Genomic DNA, 22366 nt, shown 5'->3' with positions numbered 1-22366 from the left:
GGGTTTTTCTCCGGATGTGTTCAAGCAGTGTTTGTCTCCAGACGTGTCTGGGGGGGTGTTTGTCTCCAGACATGTCTGGGGGGTGTTTGTCTCTGGACGTGTCCAGGGGGGTGTTTGTCTCCGTTCGTGTCCAAGCAGTGTTTGTCTCTATCAGCTGGGCTCCAGAAGCGTCTGGAGTTTTTCCCTGGATGCTTCTGGGTGGTAATTATTGCTCCACCGCACGTCTGCCTTCATTTCCACTCACCTCACACTGTCTTCCCTTCCCCGTCACTCCCCGCTCCTCCTCCCTCCTCACTCCCCTCCCTCCTCGCTCCCCTCCCTCCTTGCTCCCTCTCTCCTCTCTTCCTCTCTCTCTCTCTCTCTCTCTCTCTCTCTCTCTCTCTCTCTCTCTCTCTCTCTCTCTCTCTCTCTCTCTCACTCTCTCTCTCTCTCTCTCTCTCTCCCTCTCTCTCCCTCTCTCCCTCTCTCTCTCCCTCCCTCTTCCCCCCTCTTTTTCTCCCTCCCCCTTTAGTATTCCCATCAGTGAAATGATGGGTGGTATTTACTTGAACTCCAACATAACGGAAACCACAATCTTCACATTAACAGCTCGATTTCTAAACTCGATCCTCATGCTGGCCTCACCCCTTTAATTTCCCCATCCACACCCTTTTTGAGTCTTTCCCTTACAAACCGCACGAGACATAAACATTTGTTCTTAAACTCTTTTAATAGAGAGGTTTTATTGTGCTCTTCTTCTTCTTCTTCTTGGGGGTCGCCACAGCGGATCAACCGTCTCTATTTCGCTCTGTCCTCCACATCTTCCATTGACACTCCAACCACCCGCATGTCTGCCCTCACCGTCTCCATGAACCTCTTCTTTGGCCTTCCTCTTCTTCTCCTGCCTGGAGGCTCCATCTTCAACATCCTTCTCCCGATATACTCCGCTTCCCTCCTGTGCACATGTCCAAACCATCTCAATCTCGCCTCTCTCACTTTGTCTCCAAACCGTCTTACCTGCGCTGTCCCTCTAATACACTCATTTCTTATCCTATCAATCCTTGTCACTCCCAACGAGAATCGCAGCATCTTTAACTCTGCCACCTCCAGCTCCGCTTCCTGTCTTTTTGTTGGTGCCAACGCCTCCAAACCATACAACATAGCTGGTCTCACTACCGTCTTATATACTTTCCCCTTCACTCTTGCAGCTACCCTTCTGCCACAAATCACTCCTGCAACTCTTCTCCAACCACTCCATCCTGCCTGCACTCTCTTTTTCACTTCTCTCCCACACTCTTTGTTACTTTGGACTGTTGATCCCAAGTATTTAAACCCATCCACCTTCCCCACCTCAACTCCTTGCAACCGCACCATACCACCACCATCCCTCTCATTTATGCACATGTACCCCGTCTTACTCCGACTGACTATCATTCCCCTTCTCTCCAGTGCGTGCCTCCACCTCTCGAGGCTCCCCTCAGCCTGCTCCCTACTCTCCATACAGATCATGATGTCATCCGCGAACATCATAGTCCATGGAGATTCCAGTCTGATCTCGTCCGTCAAGCTGTCCATCACCATTGCAAACAGGAAAGGGCTCAGAGTCGATCCTTGGTGCAATCCCACTTTTACCTTAAACCGGTCCGTCATTCCTTCCGCACACCTCACCGCTGTCACACTGTCCTCATACATATCCTGCACGATCCTCACATACTTCTCCACCACTCCCGACTTCCTCATACAATGCCACAACTCCTCTCTTGGCACCCTATCAAAAGCTTTCTCTAAATCCACAAACACACAATGTAACTCCTTCTGGCCTTCCCTATACTTCTCCATCAACATTCTCAAAGCAAACATCGCATCAGTGGTGCTCTTTCCTGGCATAAACCCATATTGCTGCTCACAGATCGTCACCTCTCCTCTCAACCGAGCTTCCACTACTCTTTCCCACAACTTCATGGTGTGGCTTAACAACTTTATCCCTCTGTAATTTCCACAGCTCTGTACATCACCCTTATTTTTGAAAATCGGAACCAGTACACTTAATCTCCACTCCTCCGGCATCCTCTCACTTTCCAAGACTTTATTAAACAATCTGGTTAACAACCCCACTGCCATCTCTCCCAAGCACTTCCATGCCTCCACTGGTATACCATCTGGGCCAACTGCCTTTCCACTCTTCATCCTCTCCATCGCAGTCCTCACTTCATCCTTACTGATCCACCCGACTTCGAGTTTCACTATCTCCACCTCTTCCAACCTTCTCTCTCTCATTTTCTTCATTCATCAGCTCCTCAAAGTACTCCATCCACCTTCTCAACACACTCTCGTCGCTCGTCAGCACATTCCCATTTGCGTCCTTTATCACCCGAACCTACAGCACATCCTTCCCAGCTCGATCCCTCTGTCTTGCCAATCGGTATAAATCCTTTTCCCCTTCTTTTGTATCCAACTTCTCATACAGCTCGTCATATGCCTTTTCCTTGGCCTTTGCCACCTCTCTTTTTGCCTTTCGCCACCACTCCTTGTACTCCTCCCTACTTTCTTCATCTCTCTGGCTATCCCACTTCCTTTTCGCCAACCCCTTCTTCCTTATACTTTCCTGTACTTCCTCGTTCCACCACCAAGTCTCCTTATCTTCCTTCCTCTGTCCAGATGTCACACCAAGTACCTTCCGAGCTATCTCCCTCACAACTTCTGCTGTCGTTGCCCAATCATCCCACTCATCTTTACCACCATCCAACGCCTGTCTCACCTCCTCCCTAAATTTCACGCAACAGTCTTCCTCCTTCAGCTTCCACCATCTGGTCCTTGGTTCAGCCCTCACTCTCTTCCTCAACCTCACCACCAAAATCATCCAACAGACCACCAATCGATGTTGTCGAGCTCCACTCTCCCCTGCCACCACCTTACAATCATTAATCTCTTTCAGGTTGCATCTCCTGCTTAAGATGTAATCCACCTGTGTGCACTTTCCTCCACTCTTGTATGTCACCCTGTGTTCCTCCTTCTTCTTGAAATATGTATTTACCACTGCCATTTCCATTCTTTTTGCAAACTCTACCACCATTTGCCCTTCCACATTTCTCTTGTTGAGACCGTACCTACCCATCACCTCATCCGCTTTATTCCCTTCCCCAACATGCCCATTGAAATCTGCTCCAATCACCACTCTTTCATCCTTGGATACACTCTCCACCACTTCATCTAACTCACTCCAGAAATCTTCTTTATACTCCATCTCACACCCTATATGTGGGGCATATGCACTGATGACATTCATCATCACCCCTTCAATTTCCAACTTCACATTCATCACTCGGTCAGACACTCTCCTCACCTACAATACCCTCTTGACATAATCTTCCTTCAGGATTACCCCAACACCATTTCTCCTCCCATCCACACCATAGTAGAACAGTTTGAAACCACCTCCAATGCTCCTCGCCTTACTTCCCATCCACTTGGTGTCTTGTACACACAGTATGCCCACCTTTCTTCTCTCCATCATATCAGCCAACTCTCGCCCTTTGCCAGTCATCGTCCCAACTTTGAGAGTTCCAACTCTCACCTGCACACTTCTACCCTTCCCCCTCTCCCACTGCTTCCGAACTCGCCTTCCCCGTCTCCTTCTCCTCCTTCGCCCAGCAGTTGCATAATTTCCAATGGTACCCTGCTGACCACCGGCACCGGTGGCGGTCGTTGGTAACCCAGGCCTCGACCGATCCGGTATGGAAATTCGTGTTGTTGTCCGCATAATGATTTGGCATAGGTTTTTACGCCGGATGCCCTTCCTGACGCAACCCTGGTCGCCTCTTACGACACACAGGGATATGGTACACCTATTCTGACCGGGGCATACACTGGGCCCAGGACAACTGGTACTCATTTCGCCGACCTCGGAAGGATGGCAGGCTGAGTCAACCTCTTGGTGTTTTCGACTTTGTATATGTATATATATATATATATATATATATATATATATATATATATATATATATATATATATATATATATATATATATATATATATATATATATATATATACATATATATACATATTTTAATTCAGTGTCCCAACAGGACTTGAACTCAGGACCTTTTGGGTCCCAAGCCACTGCCCAAACCACTGCGCCAACACCAGGCTTCGAGAGGTTTTATTGTGCATAAATTAAAAAAAAAAGTTAAGCAGTTGAGACATTTGTAGGACATTACCAGAAAACAGACTAAAAGAAAACCACAAGGCTTTTCGTTGTTCTCTCTTCAGGTGAAATACGCACCAACTGAATGAGGTAAGGACTAAGAACAGTCGAATAGACACCGGTCAACAGTCAATTTCGATTGGACGTTCTCTCTTGATGCGTCATCACCTCCCGACGGTCGAGGTGAGAGGAGCCTGTTCAGTGTTGAGCTCTCCAGTTGGAGGTTGCAGAAGCTTAGGCAGAGCCCCTGAGGCTGTTTCAGAATCCTCTTCATCAACATCTGTGATCGTGAGACGAGTTCGTGTTCTTCTTCTTCTTTGCACAAATACGCAAAGAGAGTGGACAAAGTCTGTTTGCCGACATAACACAGGGTCTATGGAATAGATAAATGCTACTTCTGGTATTCAGAGATGTGATGTACTTCGTCCTCTCCTCAATATTTGAATGCATCTCTTGAACGCAAAGATATGAGGAACAAATCAAAAGATGCATCTCAAACATGTATCTCGCTGTTTGTCCAAGAGTGATTTTCACCTCTCGACATCTGATTCCTGCAGTTAAGAAGGATGTTCTGCCTGCCTTAAAATTTAGCAATACGAGTACGGGCCCGTAAGGGCGGGCCCGTCGGTGCGTGAACGATGACTGGATTGGGGCATCATGTCAATAAGATTGGACCAACCGTATCATAAATGGCCATAACTTGGGAAACATACTCAGGTCCCCAGCGTCAATTTTGATGTCATATCAAACGAAGAAGAATTGTGTTGTCCTGTCATTGGTCGACAGATAAATGGCCGTAACTTGGGAACCGCTCGTCCGATTAATATCAAACCTTGAAAAGCACATCCGCGGGGCCCCAGCAATATTCCTGGCAAGTTTCAGTCAGATCGGACCGTCAATCGTGCAAAAAATAAATAAATAAATAAACCTTAATTGTGATGTTATTCGTGCCGTCATGGCACCGTGCCTTGTCATTGGCCGACAGATAAATGGCCGTAACTTGGGAACCGCTTGTCCGATCTATATCAAACCTTGAAAAGGCACATCTGCGGCGCCCCGGTAATATTCCTGGCAAGTTTCAATCCGATCGGACCGGCGGTCGTCGAGAAACGGCGGTCACAGACAGACACACACACACACACACACACACACACACACACACACACACACACACACACACAGATTGCTGGAATTGGAGAAAGATTATTTATGAGTTCAAGTGCCGGTGTGATGCTTGATATGGAGGCAGAACTGCCCAGATTCCAACTGATAGAATCAAACAATCACGTCCCTTTGTCCATCAGGAAAAACACTATTGGTACACTAATACAGCCGGTACGGGCTTGAAGGAATGTCCCCGCATCAATCCGAACATCGTGTGCATCTGCTATTGGACAGCATTTGATTGAGAATGCAAACAGTGCTGAACATTATAATGTGGATGCATTCAAGATATTGATGTTGATCATCTCCATACTGATGGAGCACAAACAAAGACAAAAAGTGTTTCTTTTATATAATAAGTACAGTGCTGCACAATAAAACCTTATTTCAAGAGTTTAAGAATGAATGCTTTACTGATGAGGGGTAAAACGACTTTCAGGCCAACATGTACACAAATATTACAAACCATGATATAATTACATATAATACATGGGATGATGAAACAATGAAAACTGAAATGGGTTCGTTTGGAACGCAATGGGGTTACCATGACAACAATGCTTGCAGTGTCACACAGACAATCGGTGGGATGCATTGTGTGTTCACCTTTTTGAACATTTCGACCATTCTGCCGCATTCGCTGCTACGATGTGGTCGTACCTTGTTGTGCTCTTGAGTTTTTTCAAAGAATTTCAAGAGGATATGTTTCCGTCGCACCTGCAAGTGCGTCCAGGAGTCTGGACGATAAGGAAGTCTTACCAGGTAAGTGGGAAACGAAGCGAAAGACTGTCCCTGATGGACGGAGGATAAAGCTTTAAAGATCCCATTGATGAGAATGAAATGGAAGTTTAAGGAACGGAGCAGATTGTGATATTCAAGAATTTATGACTGTTTGATTACGATGTGAACAATTGTTCTCTTAAATCTTGTTACAAGGAAACCACACCTGTTCTGGAATGTTTGATCCGTTTACTGGGCCTATGGTCAGAACGTCGTGTTTCAACTTCAGTTTGAAAGGATCCTATTTAAGGATTGTTATGAAGTAAATTGATTCCTGTTTTCATTGAAGTAACATTAATTGATTAAACTTGTTATATCCGTGTCCACAGATCTTTGGGGAAGGTTCCATCTTCGGTCCGATGGACGTTGGACAACTCGTGTCGCTTTGGGGGAGATTTGAGTTTGCTGTTGGGATCATCTCCATGGTGATACTTATCATCAACTCGCTTTGTGCGATTTATTTATGTATGAACAAACGGTTCCGGTAAAGCTCTTCACAAGTCTTCATTTTATTATTGATCTTCAAATTAAGAACAGCAAATTATGATCCCCATGGACCTCTCGACTGATTAATATGTTGCTATTGGAGTTTATATCTCTGGTGGTCCTCTGATTGATACATTTGTGCAACAAAGAGAAATGTTCTCTCAAACGATGTTCTGGTTTTTCTTGTGTGTTCACAGAAAGGACAAGAAAGTTGATGGAGAAGATGAGCCTGATGGGGAGGATAAAGATGTGGAAGAAGTGGAAGATGATGATGATGAGAGATTTGATTCAGAAGACGAGGAATGTGATTGTGATGATGGAGAGGACGAATGTGATTGCGACGATGGAGACGACGAATGTGATTGCGACGATGATGATGGATGTGATTGTGACGATGACGATGACGGATGTCTTTGTTCAAATGACGATTGTAATTGAGGACAGGAACACCAGGTTCGCAGGGGAGGAGGGGGAGAGGCTCTATTTTGTGTTGTACAAATTCCAGGAATCTGATTTCATTTCAGTTGCAGTTTTCCAAGTAGTTTTCGATCAGATAAGGTCATCAGCACAGTTTACCACCCTCTGGGAGGAACGAGTTTGCATATCACCTGCTGAAAAGAGTAGTCTCTGTTGCAAAAAGACTATTTGGATGTTTGTGTGGTGTGTGTAAAGGGTTCTTAAGGGGTCGAAGCAGTTCAAACGGTGTAAAGGTCATACGGGCTCTCACAAAAAAAGGGATCAAAATGGATCTATGGGGTCTCAACGGGTCTAAAGGATCTGCGTGTATAAATGTCAGAGGTCAAAGGATATATAGGAGTTTAAAGGGTCATGTGGGGTCCAAAGGTCTTAAGGTTAAACAGGGTCGAAAGGAGCAACAGCAACAACAGAAGCAGCACGGTGTTGAGGGGCTGCAGGAAAAGCAGAACCCTCATTGTGATCACAGGCTGCAACAGCAACACAAGCAACATGTTACTGAGGGGCTGCAACAGCAACAGCAGAAACATCACGGTGTTGACAGGTCATACCACATGCAGGACCTTCAACAGGTAAGCACTCTTCAATACTTTGGGCAGTTGCGGTGACCACACTCGGTGCAAAGACAGCAAACCCCAAGATCGGGACTTTAAACTGAAATACATTTTGCCACTTGTTCTTTTATAAACATCGCTGTTTATACTTCCTTCGATGAAGAAGAATGTTCTTAGTTGTGGAGATCATTGTAATTATAACTTTGGTGGGAAGGTAACTTATTAACATGGTCATCGCGATGCAGGTGAAATCACAAGAAGTTTAACTTCCCTCGATTGGATTATTCACCTTTTCGTCCTTACCTGTTCTATCTGTGCATTCCCTTCTGTGCCCTTTCCTGAACAAGTTATCAAACTGATGAAGATATCAATGTATTTAATCTTTTATGTTTTTATTGTTTTTTTCCCGAAGACCCCTCAGAAGAGGTGCTCATTTACTCCCTCCACCCCCTCGAATGAAACCATCTTACCGGTTGGAACGTAAGTTGCCAAGATTCTTGCCTTACATTACAAATTATTCCGAACTTTATATAAACTGCATGTTCTTCACCCCCATCGTGTCCCTTTCTGTCTGTGTCTCAAAAGTGTTCGGAACAAACGAATGTTTTGCTGAACTCTTATCCAGACAAGCACCAAAAATTCATCCAGTTGGTGAAAGTCTGGCATGAGTGTTAATGTATCCGTATATTATTCATTGTGTGCAACTGGATGATCATTAAAATTATGTAAATCGATGAATGTTGGTAAAAAAAAATCGATGCAATTAAATTAATTAATTAAATCGATGAATGTTGGTAATTAAATCAAAGCAGGTTGGATGTCACGTGGCAGATTTCCAGCTTCTTCCTCATCTGCCATGACCAAGGCGAGTGGATTCTTCCCGAAACGTCGCCTTTTCCGAGAGTAGTAAGTTCAGATTTTTTCAATTATAAACTTTTCCTGCATTAAAATTTATTGTTTGAAAAACGTTAATTGAAGCCAGTGGGACTTTGTGATGAAGAAAATCAAGATGTGAAATTGAAAGCAAAAGGAAAGGGAAATTGAACTGAGTTGCAGAAAGCAATGGAGAGAATAGTGTTTCTGGGATTGTGTTCGAAGGTATTAAAATGATGAACATTATGAATGTGGTAATGTGCAGTGGTTTTCACTTCCTTCAGGTGATGTTTGTGCAGAGACCCAGAAAAGAGTTCTGCCTTGATCCAGTATATCAATTCTACCTTGATGATCCAAAACATTCGGGAAAATCAGGAGAAGAGTTCCACCTTGAGGGCGCAAAATATGAGACCGACCTTCCAGACTCGAAAAACGAGTTCCATCTTGGAGACCTTTGGAGTTCTAAACCATCTATCCATGGCATTCTTGGCTGGATGGTGCTTGATGAGTGGTAAGTTCAGTTGATTAAAAATTTATGGTTATATATTATTTAATTCGATATTCGACATGTCATGTATTTATTTATTATTTTTCAGCAAAATCAAGAAAGTGTTGGGAAGACCTGAGATTTCCTGAGACAAATTTACAATATATCTCTTCCTTTCCACTTTTTCAAACTTGAAACAACTGAAACTTCATTCTTAAGATGGAACTGGAAGGAAATACCAAAAACTTTGTTGAGTTGAAAAACTGTCTTGACCTTGTATTCTTATTGAACTGCTCAAAAAAAACATTAAACTGTTTTAAAAAATCATAATTCGTTGAGTTGTTTTTAAAAAAAAATGTGTAAAAATGATTAATGATCTTGGGATTAGAGTTTGGTTTGGGTTTGGGTTTGGGATATGAAGGTGAGGGTTTGGCTTTTAGGTGTGAAGGTTAGGGTTTGGATTTGGGTTTTAAGTGCGAAGGTTTGGGTTTGGGTTTTAAGTGTGAAGGTTAAGGTTGGGTTTGGGTTTGGGTTTGGGGAATGAAGGTTGTGGTTTGGGTTTTCATGTGAGGGTTCGGGTTGGGTTTGGGGTGTTCGGGTTTGGTTTTTATCCCCCGCCGCATAGCAGAAGGGCGATATTGTTGTCGCCCGGGTCGTCCAGCTGTCCGTCCGTCTGTCCGGGCGTTAACATTTATAGCTGTGAGTGCGACAACTCCAAAACTCTTCGCCATATCGATTTGAAATTTGAGTCACACATGGACCACCTGAAAAGGAAGAACCCTATTGATTTTGGGCGTGGCCGGATCCAAGATGGCCGACTGGGGCGACCATCTTGCAAAAAATTTTTTCGTAATAAATGGAAAACCGCTTATCTGATTTCAATTATTTTTGGTTACTACGTTCCTCAACCATGGGGAACCTTTTCGGGATGATGACCAAATGGGGTCTTGTTTCCAACTCAACTCCCTCATTATCTGGAATATGTATGACCTTCTCATTCAATGGGGGGGGGGGGATTCACCATCTCTGATGGTATATTCCATGTGAGGTTAGGGTTTGGGTTTAATGTGTGAGGGTTTAAAAAAGAAAAACATTTGTATTCCTTGTCGAGGCTCGATGAGAGCGAACACACATCACACAGCAAGGGGGAGTGATGAGACAAGAGGAGTGGGAGTGGGAAGGACAAAACAGTGGGGAACAGAGACATTAGGGGATCTGTGGAAGGGAGATGAATGGGGCAGGGAACATGGGGAATACAAGATGGACATTACAGGGACTTTCAGGAAGGAAAGCATGGAATTTGAAGAAGGTTGGCTTGGGTGGATTATCGGGGGTAGAAAATATCGAGGATTTTGATGGGGGATGAGAAGAGGTGGTGTTGAACAGCTGTTTTGAAGCCCTGGAGCGAAGAATGGGATTGAACAGAGTGAAGGAATTTATTTCAAAGGCGTGGAAAAAATAGGAATGAAAGAGTGAAGGTGCGCAGTGATTCGTGATTTTGGTGGTTTTACCAGAAGGGAGTTGATGGCGGACCGAGAGCGCCCTGTGGAAATGTGGGGACAAATCACAGTGGGAGCAGGGGGGTAGGGTGAGGCTGGAGAGGGACGGTAGAAGACAGAAAGACCACAGACCAGCCTGCGGTGAGAGAGTGAGAGGCCCAAAGACTCAGCCTCATCGCAGGAGATGCCAATGATCGGAAATGTCTTGGTTTCCACAGCGTGAAGCCGAGAAAGGTGGGAGGCAGTAGCACTAGCCTTGAGGAGAGAGCAGTACTCCATCAGGTTGCAGACGACAACTCTGTTGGTGGTCAGGAGATCAGGTGGGCCAAGGAGGGACTTTGCACGACAGAGGATTCCCAGTCGGTGACTGGCTTTTGAGGCGAGGTTTGAAATGTGGCTTCCCAGGAAAGGTCATGGCAGATAGTGAGACCCAGAAGCTTGAAAGAAAGGACTTCTTCCAGAGGATTGTTGAGAAAGTGGATGGGGGTGGTTTCCAAACGGTCATTTCAGAGAGACAGAGAGAGAGTGTGTGATTTGTCCGGGATGAAATACATGTTCCCCGTGTTGGACCAGTTTATGATTTTACCCAGATCTGCAGTGAGCGAAGAAGCTGCTGCATGCCGATCTGAGGGATGACATGGTATGGCAGAGGGCGGAGCCATCAGTAAAGAGATAAAGAGGATTTTCCAGAGAGTCACAGAGATCATTGATGAAAACCAGAAAAAGAACAGGGCCCAGAATGCTACCTTGAGGAACTCCAGCCTGGACAGGAAGAGGAGATGAAAGAACTCCATTTAGGGCCACACGTTGACTGCGATAGGAGAGGAAGTCTGCGAGCCAAGAGTGCAGATGGCCTTGGATACCATAGGAAGAGAGTTTGGTGAGCAGGGCAGGGTGCCAGACCGTGTCAAATGTACGCGATATGTCTAGGGATATGGTTCTGATTTCATCTCCAGCATTGAGGACCTCCATCCATTGTTGGGAGAGCAGAGGAAGCATATCCAGGGTCGGGTGACCTGGTATGAAACCAAATTGAAGATCGCAAATCAAGCCATGGGAGAAGAGGAAGGATTTAATGTCTGAAGCGATGATGGATTCCATAACCTTGCTGATGATTGGCAGAAGGCTGATTGGTCTGTAGTTGAAGGGATCTGTTTTTGCACATTTTTTATGCAGGGAAGGAATGTTTACTGATATCCAAGCAGATGGCAGATGATGTTGGGTAAATGAGAGGGTGAATAAAACAGAGAGAGTGTGAGCAAGAGCAGAAGAGCAGGTTTTAGGCCAAGTGGGCTGATGCCGTCTGGACTGGTTGCAGAATCTGAGTTGAGGTTTGACACCAAGCTCTCCACCTTCTTACGAGAAAAGGACACAGAGTCCAGGGATAGTTGGGTGCGACTGGGTAAGGTGGGAAGAGAAAGCTATTGGTTTTGCACACAAGATTGAGCTGCAAACACCGAGTTTAGGCATTCAGCCTTTTCACGTGCGGTGTCAGCAGCGCGGCCATTTGAGGTAAGGGAGGGGATGGAGGGGGAACATACACCACAAACAGATTTGATTAGACACCAACATGATTTTTGAGGAGGGAGAGAGGTTTGAAAGTTCGATTTGTTAGCAGAAACATCACGGTGTTGACAGGTCATACCACATGCAGGACCTTCAACAGGTCAGCACTCTTCAATACTTTTGGCAGTTGCGGTGACCACACTGGGGCAAAGACAGCAAACCCCAAGATCGGGACGTTAAGCTGAAATACATTTTCCCACATGTTCTTTTCTTGACATTGCTGTGAATACTTCCTTCAATGAAGAAGAATGTTCTTAATTGTGGAGAGAATTGTAATTACTGGTATGGGCCCGTCGGGACGTAAACGACGACTGGATTGGGGCGTTATTTCAATTAGATTGGACCAACCGTCTCATAAATGGTCATAACTTGGGAAACATACTCAGGTCCCCAGCGTCAATTGTGACGTCATGTCAAACGAAGAAGAATTCTGTTGTCCTGTCATTGGTCGACAAATAAATGGCCGTAACTTGGGAACCGCTCGTCCGATTAATATCAAACCTTGAAAAGCACATCCGCGGGGCCCCGGCAATATTCCTGGCAAGTCTCAGTCAGATCGGACCGTCGATCGTGCAAAAATAAATAAATAAACATTAATTGTGACGTCATTCGTGATGTCATAGCACCGTGTCTTGTCATTGGCCGACAGATAAATGGCCGTAACTTGGGAACCGCTTGTCCGATCGATATCAAACCTCGAAGGCACATCTGCGGGGCCCTGGCAATATTCCTGGCAAGTTTCAATTCAATCGGACCGGCGGTCGTCGAGAAACGGCGGTTGCAGACACACACACACACACACACACACACACACACACACACACACACACACACACACACACACACACACACACACACACATTGCTGGAATTATAGATGGATAACTTTGGTGGGAAGGTAACTTATTAACATGGTCATCGCGATGCAGGTTACATCACAAAAGTTTAACTTCCCTCGATTGGATTATTCCCCTTTTCGTCGTTACCTGTTCCATCAGTGTATTCCCTTCTGTGCCCTTTCCTGAACAAGTTATCAAACTGATGAAGATATCAATGTATTTAATCTTTTATATTTTTATTGTTTTTTTCCCGAAGACCCCTCAGAAGAGGTGCTCGTTAACTCCCCTTCACCCCCTCGAATGAAACCATCCTACCGGTTGGAACGTAAGTTGCCAAGATTCTTGCCTTAGATTACAAATTATTCCAAACTTTGTATAAACTACATGTTCTTCACCCCCATCGTGTCCCTTTCTGTCTGTGTCTCAGAAGTGTTCGGAACAAACGAATGTTTTGCTGTGCTCTCAACCAGACAAGCACCAAAAAGATCATCCAGTTGGTGAAAGTCTGGCATGAGTGTTAATGTATCCGTATATAATTCATTGTGTACAACTGGATGATCATTAAAATTATTTAAATCGATGAAGGTTGGTAAAAAATAATCGATGCAATTAAATTAATTAATTAAATCGATGATTTAATATCGATGATAAAACAAAAATCCTGAAAATCACATTGGATGATTTTAAAATAATTAATTTGCATTTTATTGCATGAAATAAGTATTTGATACATCAGAAAAACAGAACTTAATGTTTGGTGCAGAAATCTTTGTTTGCAATTACAGAGATCAGACGTTTCCTGTAGTTCTTAACCAGGTTTGCACAGACTGCAGCAGGGATTTTGGCCCACTCCTCCATACAGATCTTCTCCAGATCCTTCAGGTTTCAGGGCTGTCGCTGGGCAACACAGACTTTCAGCTCCCTCCAAAGATTTTCTATTGGGTTCAGGTCTCGAGACTGGCTAGGCCACTCCAGGACCTTGAGATGCTTCTTACGGAGCCACTCCGAAGTTGCCCTGGCTGTTTGTTTCGGGTCGTTGTCATGCTGGAAGACCCAGTCACACCCCATCTTCAATGCTCTTGTTGAGCGAAGGAGGTTGTTGGCCAAGATCTCACGATACATGGCCCCATCCATCCTCCCCTCAATACGGTGCAGTCGTCCTGTCCCCTTTGCAGAAAAGCATCCCCAAAGAATGATGTTTCCACCTCCATGCTTCACGGTTGGGATGGTGTTCTTGGGGTTGTACTCATCCTTCTTCTTCCTCCAAACACGGCGAGTGTAGTTTAAACCAAAAAGCTCTATTTTGGTCTCATCAGACCACAGGACCTTCTCCCATTCCTCCTCTGGATCATCCAGATGGTCATTGGCAAACTTCAGACGGGCCTGGACATGCGCTGGCTTGAGCAGAGGGACCTTGCGTGCACTGCCGGGATTTTAATCCATGATGGCGTAGTGCGTTACTTATGGTTTTCTTTGATACTGTGGTCACAGCTCTCCTCAGGTCATTGACCAGGACCTGCCGTGTAGTTCTGGGCCGATCCCTCACCTTTCTCATGATAATTGAGGCTCCACGAGGTGAGATCTTGCAAGGAGCCCCAGACCAAGGGAGATTGACTGTTATCTGGAACTTCTTCCATTTTCTAATAATTGCACCAACAGTTGTTGCCTTCTCACCAAGCTGTTTGCCTATTGTCCTGTAGCCCATCCCAGCCTTGTGCAAGTCCACAATTTTGTCCCTGATGTCCTCAGACAGCTCTCTGGTCTTGCCCATTGTGGAGAGGTTGGAGTCTGATTGATTGAGTGTTGACAGCTGTCTTTTATACAGATAACGAGTTCAAACAGGTGCAGTTAATACAGGTAATGAGTGGAGAATGGGAGGGCTTCTTAAAGACAAAACTAACAGGTCTGTGAGAGCTGGAATTCTTACTGGTTGGTAGGTGATCAAATACTTATTTCATGCAATAAAATGCAAATTAATTATTTAAAAATCATACAATGTGATTTTCAGAATTTTTGTTTTCGATTCCGTCTTTCACAGTTGAAGTGTACCTATGATATAAATTACAGACCTCGACGTGCTTTGGAAGTGGGAAAACCTGCAAAATCGGCAGTGTATCAAATACTTGTTCTCCCCACTGTACATATATATATATATATATATATATATATATATATATATATATATATATATATATATATATATATATATATGTATATATGTATATATATGTATATATATATATGTATATATGTATATATGTATATATGTATATATATATATATATATATATATATATATATATATATATATATATGTGTATATATGTATATATATATGTATATATATATGTATATGTATATATATGTATATGTATATATATGTATATATATGTATATATATATATGTATATATGTATATATATATATATATATATATTGTTGCAGGCCGGGGGTTGAGTGAGAAGATCACTTGGGGGGGGGGGGGGGAAGCTATCTCGGCTCCCACCAGACTCCCAGGAATTGTAGGCCGTCGCACACAGATAATTCTGTGACGCGGAGGGTCGCTTAACCGACCATGGACGCCAATAACTCAACCACGTGACTTTGGGTCTTCCATCTAGTTAATCCGGTTACCTAAAAATAACCACGTGATTTAATTACCAGGGAACACGCCTTGTCCGAACCAGATCACTCTACCGGACCCGATCACTTTACTGGAACGGATGCAGCCGAGCGACACTGCCAAGGACGTATGCTAAGCTAAGAGGAACAGATCGTTGGGAATAAAGTCCCTGCGAAGCTCGGATTCGGACCATGCTGGATCAATGAAGGAAATGACAAAAACGAGCCGGGATCATTTCTAATAATAATTTTTTTAACAAGCAGGTGAGGAAAGGTATGTGGTACAATAAATTGATTTATTGAGGTGTGCAAGCAGAGATAGGGAAGAAAGGTGTGGTGCGGCAATAAACAAGCAACTTATGAAAGCGGATGCAGAGCAGACCTCACCCGAAAATAATAATAGCAATAATAATGACAATAATAATAATAATAATAATAATAATCTTCTGCAGGCTTACTTATATAGACAGGCGCCAGAACACACACACACACAGACACAGAAAACCCGGTGAAGAGGAATTAAAGCAAGACAGGAGAGGAGTTGAGGCTACGGTCTCTAGGTACCTTTGTATAATTGATTGCACGAGCATGCCACCAATACGTTCGGGGGAATGCTCCATGCTGCGGTACCCCCTTACAGCTGGCGTGTCGGCTCTTGCTTCGGGCAGCTCACGTTGAGACCGTGGGCGTGAAGGAGGGGCTTGAGTTGGAAGGGTGTCACTCTGTCAGTCCAGAGCGGTAGGCGGGACCAGGTGGGTGGGTGGAGTCAGCGTCGTGTGGGCGGAGAAGAGGAGACGGAGTCCAGCGATGACGTACGGGTGGAAGAACACCTTGAGCGGGGAGAGAGACAGAGAGACAGAGAGAGCTCCACTCAGACCTTTATCGGCTCTGCGGCACGGGGCGGTGGGCCACCCCAAATTGGTGTCGTCACCCGAATCGGGCGCTCTGAGTGGCCCTGATCCCCTGCACGGCCCGGCCGCGATGGCCGGAAACCGCAACATTCCATTTCTGGCAAGGTGACCCCGAGCCGTAAAAATGTCTTGCTCCGACCTCACGGCATGATACAAATCGCCCACCCCGAACTCCGCGCCATGAATCGCCTTGCACGAACCCCCGGGTCATGCCCTGACGACCAACCGAGAGTGGCGTCGGTCTTGCATGCCTGTTCCGTATGCGTTACGGGGCCCGCACTGTACAACATGCCTCCACCTGATCGCAGCATCGCTGGCCGTAGAGGCGAGAAGACATTCGCCGTCCGTGGGGAACATCCGTGGCCGCCAGCGAGGACCGAGGGTACGATGTTATGGCGAACCCATGCACAGACAGTAAGATGTGTCCAATAAGGTGTCACGAGCTAAGCGCTGGTCTGCCTTCGAGCACGTTCCGTACAGGGCGCTCCAAGCACATTCTGCGCAGTGCACATAGATCCGCCATTACACACGTGGCCAGCACTCGTGTTCGCCCGATTCTGCTATCGTGTGCGTGTGGCGAAACCCAATCAATATAATTCGTCCAGAAATGGGTTGAAAAGTACGTGCCGCCCGTATCATTCACAACGTGGCGTGGTTGTCGTTTTACTATTATCCGCCTCTGAAGATGTAGCTATTGGCACCATTATTGGCCTCAGCTACTAGCCACGCTCTTGCCGATATTGGGTCATTTGCTTCTGTGTTGTGCAAAACACCATCCACACAGCCTCTTCAGAGATATTCATTTGGATGCCGTTTCAATGCAACCAGCAATCTCCCCCCAGATCATCGGAAGCTCGAGTCGATCATCTCAAGAGTTATATTGAGTCTAACGAGAATTATATTGTATAACTCACCACAAAAGTTGGGTTGAGGGATTGCTTGAGGATGGGAGCTCTGTGCTGCTCATGTGGTGTTCGAGTGCCCTTTCAAAGGTTCTGTTTCTTCCGTCTCCTCGGTACGTGTTCCGTGCAGTGTGGGTGTCGTGCTTGGTGTGTTTCCTATCCATTGGGTGGAAATTACCGCTGCGCGTGCGTTTGGCAGGCTGTGTTTTCTTCAGAGGGTGTGGGTGTAATGCCTGCTTGGCCTTTGCTGAGGACCCATCTCACAGCGAAGGACACATGTGGCTCAGATTTATCTCAGGAATAATCACAAAAGAAGAGTAGTAATGAAGTTAGAAATGAAATGAAGAATAAATGATGTAAGCAAACCTAGCTATGAGATCCTCGCAACGCACGCCCCTGTTGTCCCGCTAGACAAAAGGGACTATCAACACGTATATTAATAGAATAACTGTCTTGGGACCACTTTATGTTGGATGCATGCGGTTCTGAGAACCGCAACAATAATATATATGTATATATATATATATACATTTTCTTATTTTGCCGTCTTCGCAATGGCTTTCTTACTGCCACTCGACTGTCAAACCTGCAGCATGAAGTCGTCTCTTCACAGTTGACACTGAGACTTCCTTACTTCAACCAGTGTTAAGCTGTGCTTGAAGCTGCAGTCCTGTGAGCCACCTATCACGCAAGCTGTTGACTCTCAGGAACTTGTCTTCTGATTGTGTTGTGGCTTTGAGTCTGCCAGACCTCTTCCTGTCAGAGTTTCCTCCAGTTTCAAAGTGCCTTTTGATGGTGTACAAAACTGTACTTACTGACACCTTGGCTGCTTTGCAATTTCTCTGAAGGAAAGACCTTCACTTTTAAGGGTTATAATGGTCTGTCTGTCTTCCTTTGATAATTGGCTTTTTCTCACTGTTATGATAGCAATATACTACTTCCTGCCATGCAATATTGTCCAAATAATGCTTCAGAGGGTGTAGCAACAGTCTGTTCCAACACTGCTTTTATACAGACAGAGGGTTTGTAACAACTCAACAAAAGTTGGGGAACCTGTCGGAATTGTTTACATCAACGTTCAAGGCTTAATTTACTTCCATTGCTGCAGAACAGCTGCCGTTGCTAACCCATTACGTGTTCCCTGAAAAGGGCCTTTCCTAACAACTCTGAAATTTACATTATTTTTCAGTTTTTGGTAACCTAAACTTTTTTTTTTTTTTTTACCTCTGGCAGTTTATCGCTTAGCTTTATACCATTTCAGGTTATTCACTGGACTTTAACTACTTAAATTTCAGTAAAAACTGAAAAATGGGGGTGTTCTAAAACTTTTGACCAGTAAAATACATTCAAGGTACACTGCCCCCATGCCAAATAAATAAATAACATATATCCTCCAGCGCACGACATTGCCGGTGCGACTTTGGCAATGCCGGTGTGCAGCCCATGGAAGTGGATTTGGGAGGGAGCGGTGTACCATAATCGATTAATTACAGGGTGGTTTACAACAGTAAATTGAAAACATACCCATCAGAGATGGGGAATCCCCGACCGTTGAAAAAGATTATACATATTCCAGATAATGAGGGAGGTGAATTGGAAACAAGACACCATTAAGAAAAAAATTGGAGCTAATATCGCGATAACGTAGTTTTTTTCAACATGGCTGCCTGGCGGCCATATTGGATGTCCAAGCGGGCCGAAACCTTGTTGGAAAAAGTTCCCCAGGAGTGAAGAACGTTGTAACCAAAAATAATTGAAATCAGATAAGTGGTTTTCCATTTATTACAAAAAAACATTTTTTTCAATATGGCCGCCCCAGTCGACCATCTTGGATCCGGCCATGCTCAAAATCAATAGGTTCTTCCTTTTCAGGAGGTACATGTGACCAAAATTTCAAATCGATATGGCAAAGAGTTTATGAGTTATCGCACTCACAGCTATAAATGTTGACGCCCAGCCAGCCGGACGGACGAACGGACAGCTGGACGGACGACCGAGGTGACAACAATATCCCCCTTCCGCCACGCGGCGGGAGAAAATTATACAACAATCGAGAGATAAGAATTTAGCAGTGGAATCTTGAAAGGAACAGGAGATTGTTTGTATGTCTGAGTTCATATTTGAGCCGTGTGTAGTTGTTGGAAGTTTCTGAGCCTGCAACTGGACATAATAAGTAGACGAAGTAGAGTTTGGGGCAAAAGATGGCAATACCGCTCAGAAGTGAGCAAGGATTTAGCAAAGCGGATTGTGATTAAGTTCTGCCTGTCAGAAGGTGAGACAGCATTAAAAGTGTTCAAAATTTCACCACAGGGCAAAATGTTCAGAAAAGCAATCATGCGTTGTGCTCTCTTCTGAATACTTTCAATACATTGGGCTTGAGCAACAGTAATGCTCTTAGACCACACAGGTTATCCAAGTTCAAGCCTTGGATGAACACACATTTTATAGATCAAAAGCAGATCATGAGCCTCAACTCCATTTTTCTTTAATTTACTCAAAATATAAAGTAGCCATGATGCATTACGAACTAGACGATGAACCTGTTGATCCCATTTAAGATTATTCTGGATGATAACGCCAAGTAGTTTGAGAGAGGAGACAATTTCTCGTGGGGCATGATCAATCTCCAATTGAATCGGAGGTGGAAAATGATGAAGAAATGAAATATACATCAATTTACTCTTATTTGGATTTATCTTTATATCATAATCATGACACCCATTGGAAAGAGAATCAACATGAGACTGTAAATATGAATGACGTGACTTTGATACGACATCGATAAAGCTAAAATCAACGTATATCCATTGATGAGATGAAGTGACAGCTGCATCATTCACCATTGCAATGAAAATAATGGGACCTAGTTTTGTTCCCTGCAGAACACCACATTAGATTAAGAGAAGTTTATGTTGATCTGTGGTCTCGAACAGTTTGTGATTGATGTGATAAAAAAAACTACAGATTTCAGGCAAAAACGCACGAACAACACCAATTTGGATCAGCCTTTCAACAGCAATAGTATGATTTACATGATCAAATGACTTCCGAAAGTTGATGGTGCACAAGTTAACAAAGTTGCCATGCAGCCTACGTGGATGCTGTCAAGTAAACTGACGAAGTTAATGCACCACTGAACTGCCTTTCAGGTTGTCAAACTGTTGGTGGTCATTGCCATGTTGTACATCCCTCATCACCCAATCGGCAAGGAATTGACAAAGCTGAAATACTTGTGCAATTACAGGTGTGATAGAGATCGGTTGGAGTTGATCGCAATGCATAACAGGTGAACTCTTTAAAACGGTATACTCTCTTTAAAACGGTTTTCTAAATTTGAGGAAAACATTGAAAAAAAACAAAAAAAATTACATTCAGTGGTTCCGACATCTCATAAGCAAATTATTTTTTGAGTCTTATAGAATAGCCGTCTGGATGAATGGCTTTGGACGTGTTGAGTTGACGTATAACGAAACACCAGAATTCAGTTGCTCAATGATTGGAGGAAGTGAAGATGCTGGAAAATAAGGAGTTAATACAGATAAATTCAGAGGAGGTAAATCTGAGCAAATTTTGGCAAAATGTAAATTGATTTCATTCACAGATTCAAAGAATGATTTGTTACTTTCAGGAAGAGAAAATGATTGCTTATGAAGAAGTCCAGTTCAATGCATGATTTGTTTATGAAATGTACCTGGTTCTGTTTGTTTTAGGTGTTCTTTTTGGTGTCAGCTTCGTAAAATCTTTTATCCAAGTTTGTTCCCAGTCCACAGAAAGAATCATACCGGAATGTGAAATTTCCCTGGAATCCAAGTTGATGGAAATTTACTTCCTGATAAAAACGTTTGTATGTCACCAATTCCTGCTTTTTAGATCAGCATTAATGTACATTTAAATCCCCTTTCGTATAACTATTATTTTTACTTTCACATAAAATGTATTATTTTGTATCGGCATTCTTTTTACAGAGAAGACAACAAATAGACTTACAAACCATTCTATGTCGTTTTCAGAAATTTAAAAATGCAACTTCTACAGAGTGTGAAAACCTTTTAAGCTTTCAGCATGAACAAATGAATCTTCATTTTTAAAATATGAAGTGTCTTAAAAAATGCCTTCACTATCTTCTCCATTTATTTTAGAAAAACAATTGTAAAGCTGTATCCAATGGGGATAACATCAACATCGTCTGCTATATAATATTTTCCTTCTTCCTTTGTTTCTTTCATCTCATCCTCATTTTCATCTCCACCTTCTCATTTATATCTTCACCCTGCCAATAATATGGGCATTGTTAACCTCATTTTTAAAAGCAACACAATCATTAAAGCTCATAATTCATTAATTTTTTTCTCAGTGTGGGTGTGTTTTATTTTCCACTTCCAAATATCACCTGCCGCTTTGCTGACGGGAATACTAAGAGATGTGGCAGAGAGATGGGTAGGAGGAGAGAGACAGGGAAGGTGGGGGAGGGGGGTGAGAGGAAGGAGAAAGAGAGACAGGTGGGAGACAGCAAATAATACCAAGGCTTACCTTGCCGTGTTTAACCCCCCGGAGATCTTTGACTGGTCGAGGGTTAAACATGACCATCATCGCCGTGCCTCAACACAAAGTGCCATTTCCTGTGTGTTTTATATTTTACGGCGATGGCTCCGCTTCACACAGGAGCGACAAAGGTTTCATCGGCTTGAACTGTGTCCTCCTGTACCAAATAGGATGGACAACCAACTGAAATACAACACAACGACTGTGAGATCCCAGGTACTGGAGAGCAGATTGCAGTCATTGTTGCTGTGTTTGCTTCTAGTCTTGCTTTTTGCTGTTGAGTTAAGGCTGCTCTGGATGCAGTTTTCGCAAGTCATTTTTTGTCAAGTTCGCTTCTTGTACATTTCCTTCTTTTGGTGGGAGCCAACTTCCTGAAAAATAAAGGAGACAGGGAGGAAGAGAAACCGAGGAAGGAGGGAGGAGAGCGAAGCCTCACCACACGTCGCAATACACTCCGCGAGGATTGGGGGTGGGGGGTAGAGA

At 44.0% G+C, this 22366-nt stretch overlaps 1 protein-coding gene across 2 annotated transcripts; it reads left to right on the top strand.

Moving 5' to 3' along the window:
* Positions 1-4073: 4073 nt before the first annotated feature.
* Positions 4074-9327, top strand: LOC147006622 (uncharacterized). Of its 2 annotated transcripts, XM_085868341.1 has the most exons (6): positions 4074-6613; positions 6813-7661; positions 8056-8123; positions 8453-8549; positions 8801-9027; positions 9113-9327. In XM_085868341.1, the coding sequence occupies exons 2-6, from the start codon at positions 7359-7361 to the stop codon at positions 9150-9152; spliced, it is 735 nt and encodes a 244-aa protein (XP_085724467.1). In that variant the 5' UTR covers positions 4074-6613; positions 6813-7358; the 3' UTR covers positions 9153-9327. The 2 variants fall into 2 exon arrangements, 1 of the variants encoding a protein (XP_085724467.1); XR_015054702.1 differs by having other exon boundaries at positions 6813-8123; positions 8475-8549.
* Positions 9328-22366: the final 13039 nt, after the last annotated feature.

Source organism: Eptatretus burgeri, unplaced genomic scaffold, assembly GCF_056783735.1.
Source record: "Eptatretus burgeri isolate ZD-2024b unplaced genomic scaffold, Ebu_testis_v1 Ebu_testis_scaffold_3159, whole genome shotgun sequence".
In the NCBI taxonomy this organism is placed as follows: Eukaryota; Metazoa; Chordata; class Myxini; order Myxiniformes; family Myxinidae; genus Eptatretus; species Eptatretus burgeri.
The sequence above is the reverse complement of the archived record's forward strand: the minus strand, read 5'-3'. Positions and strand labels throughout refer to the sequence as shown.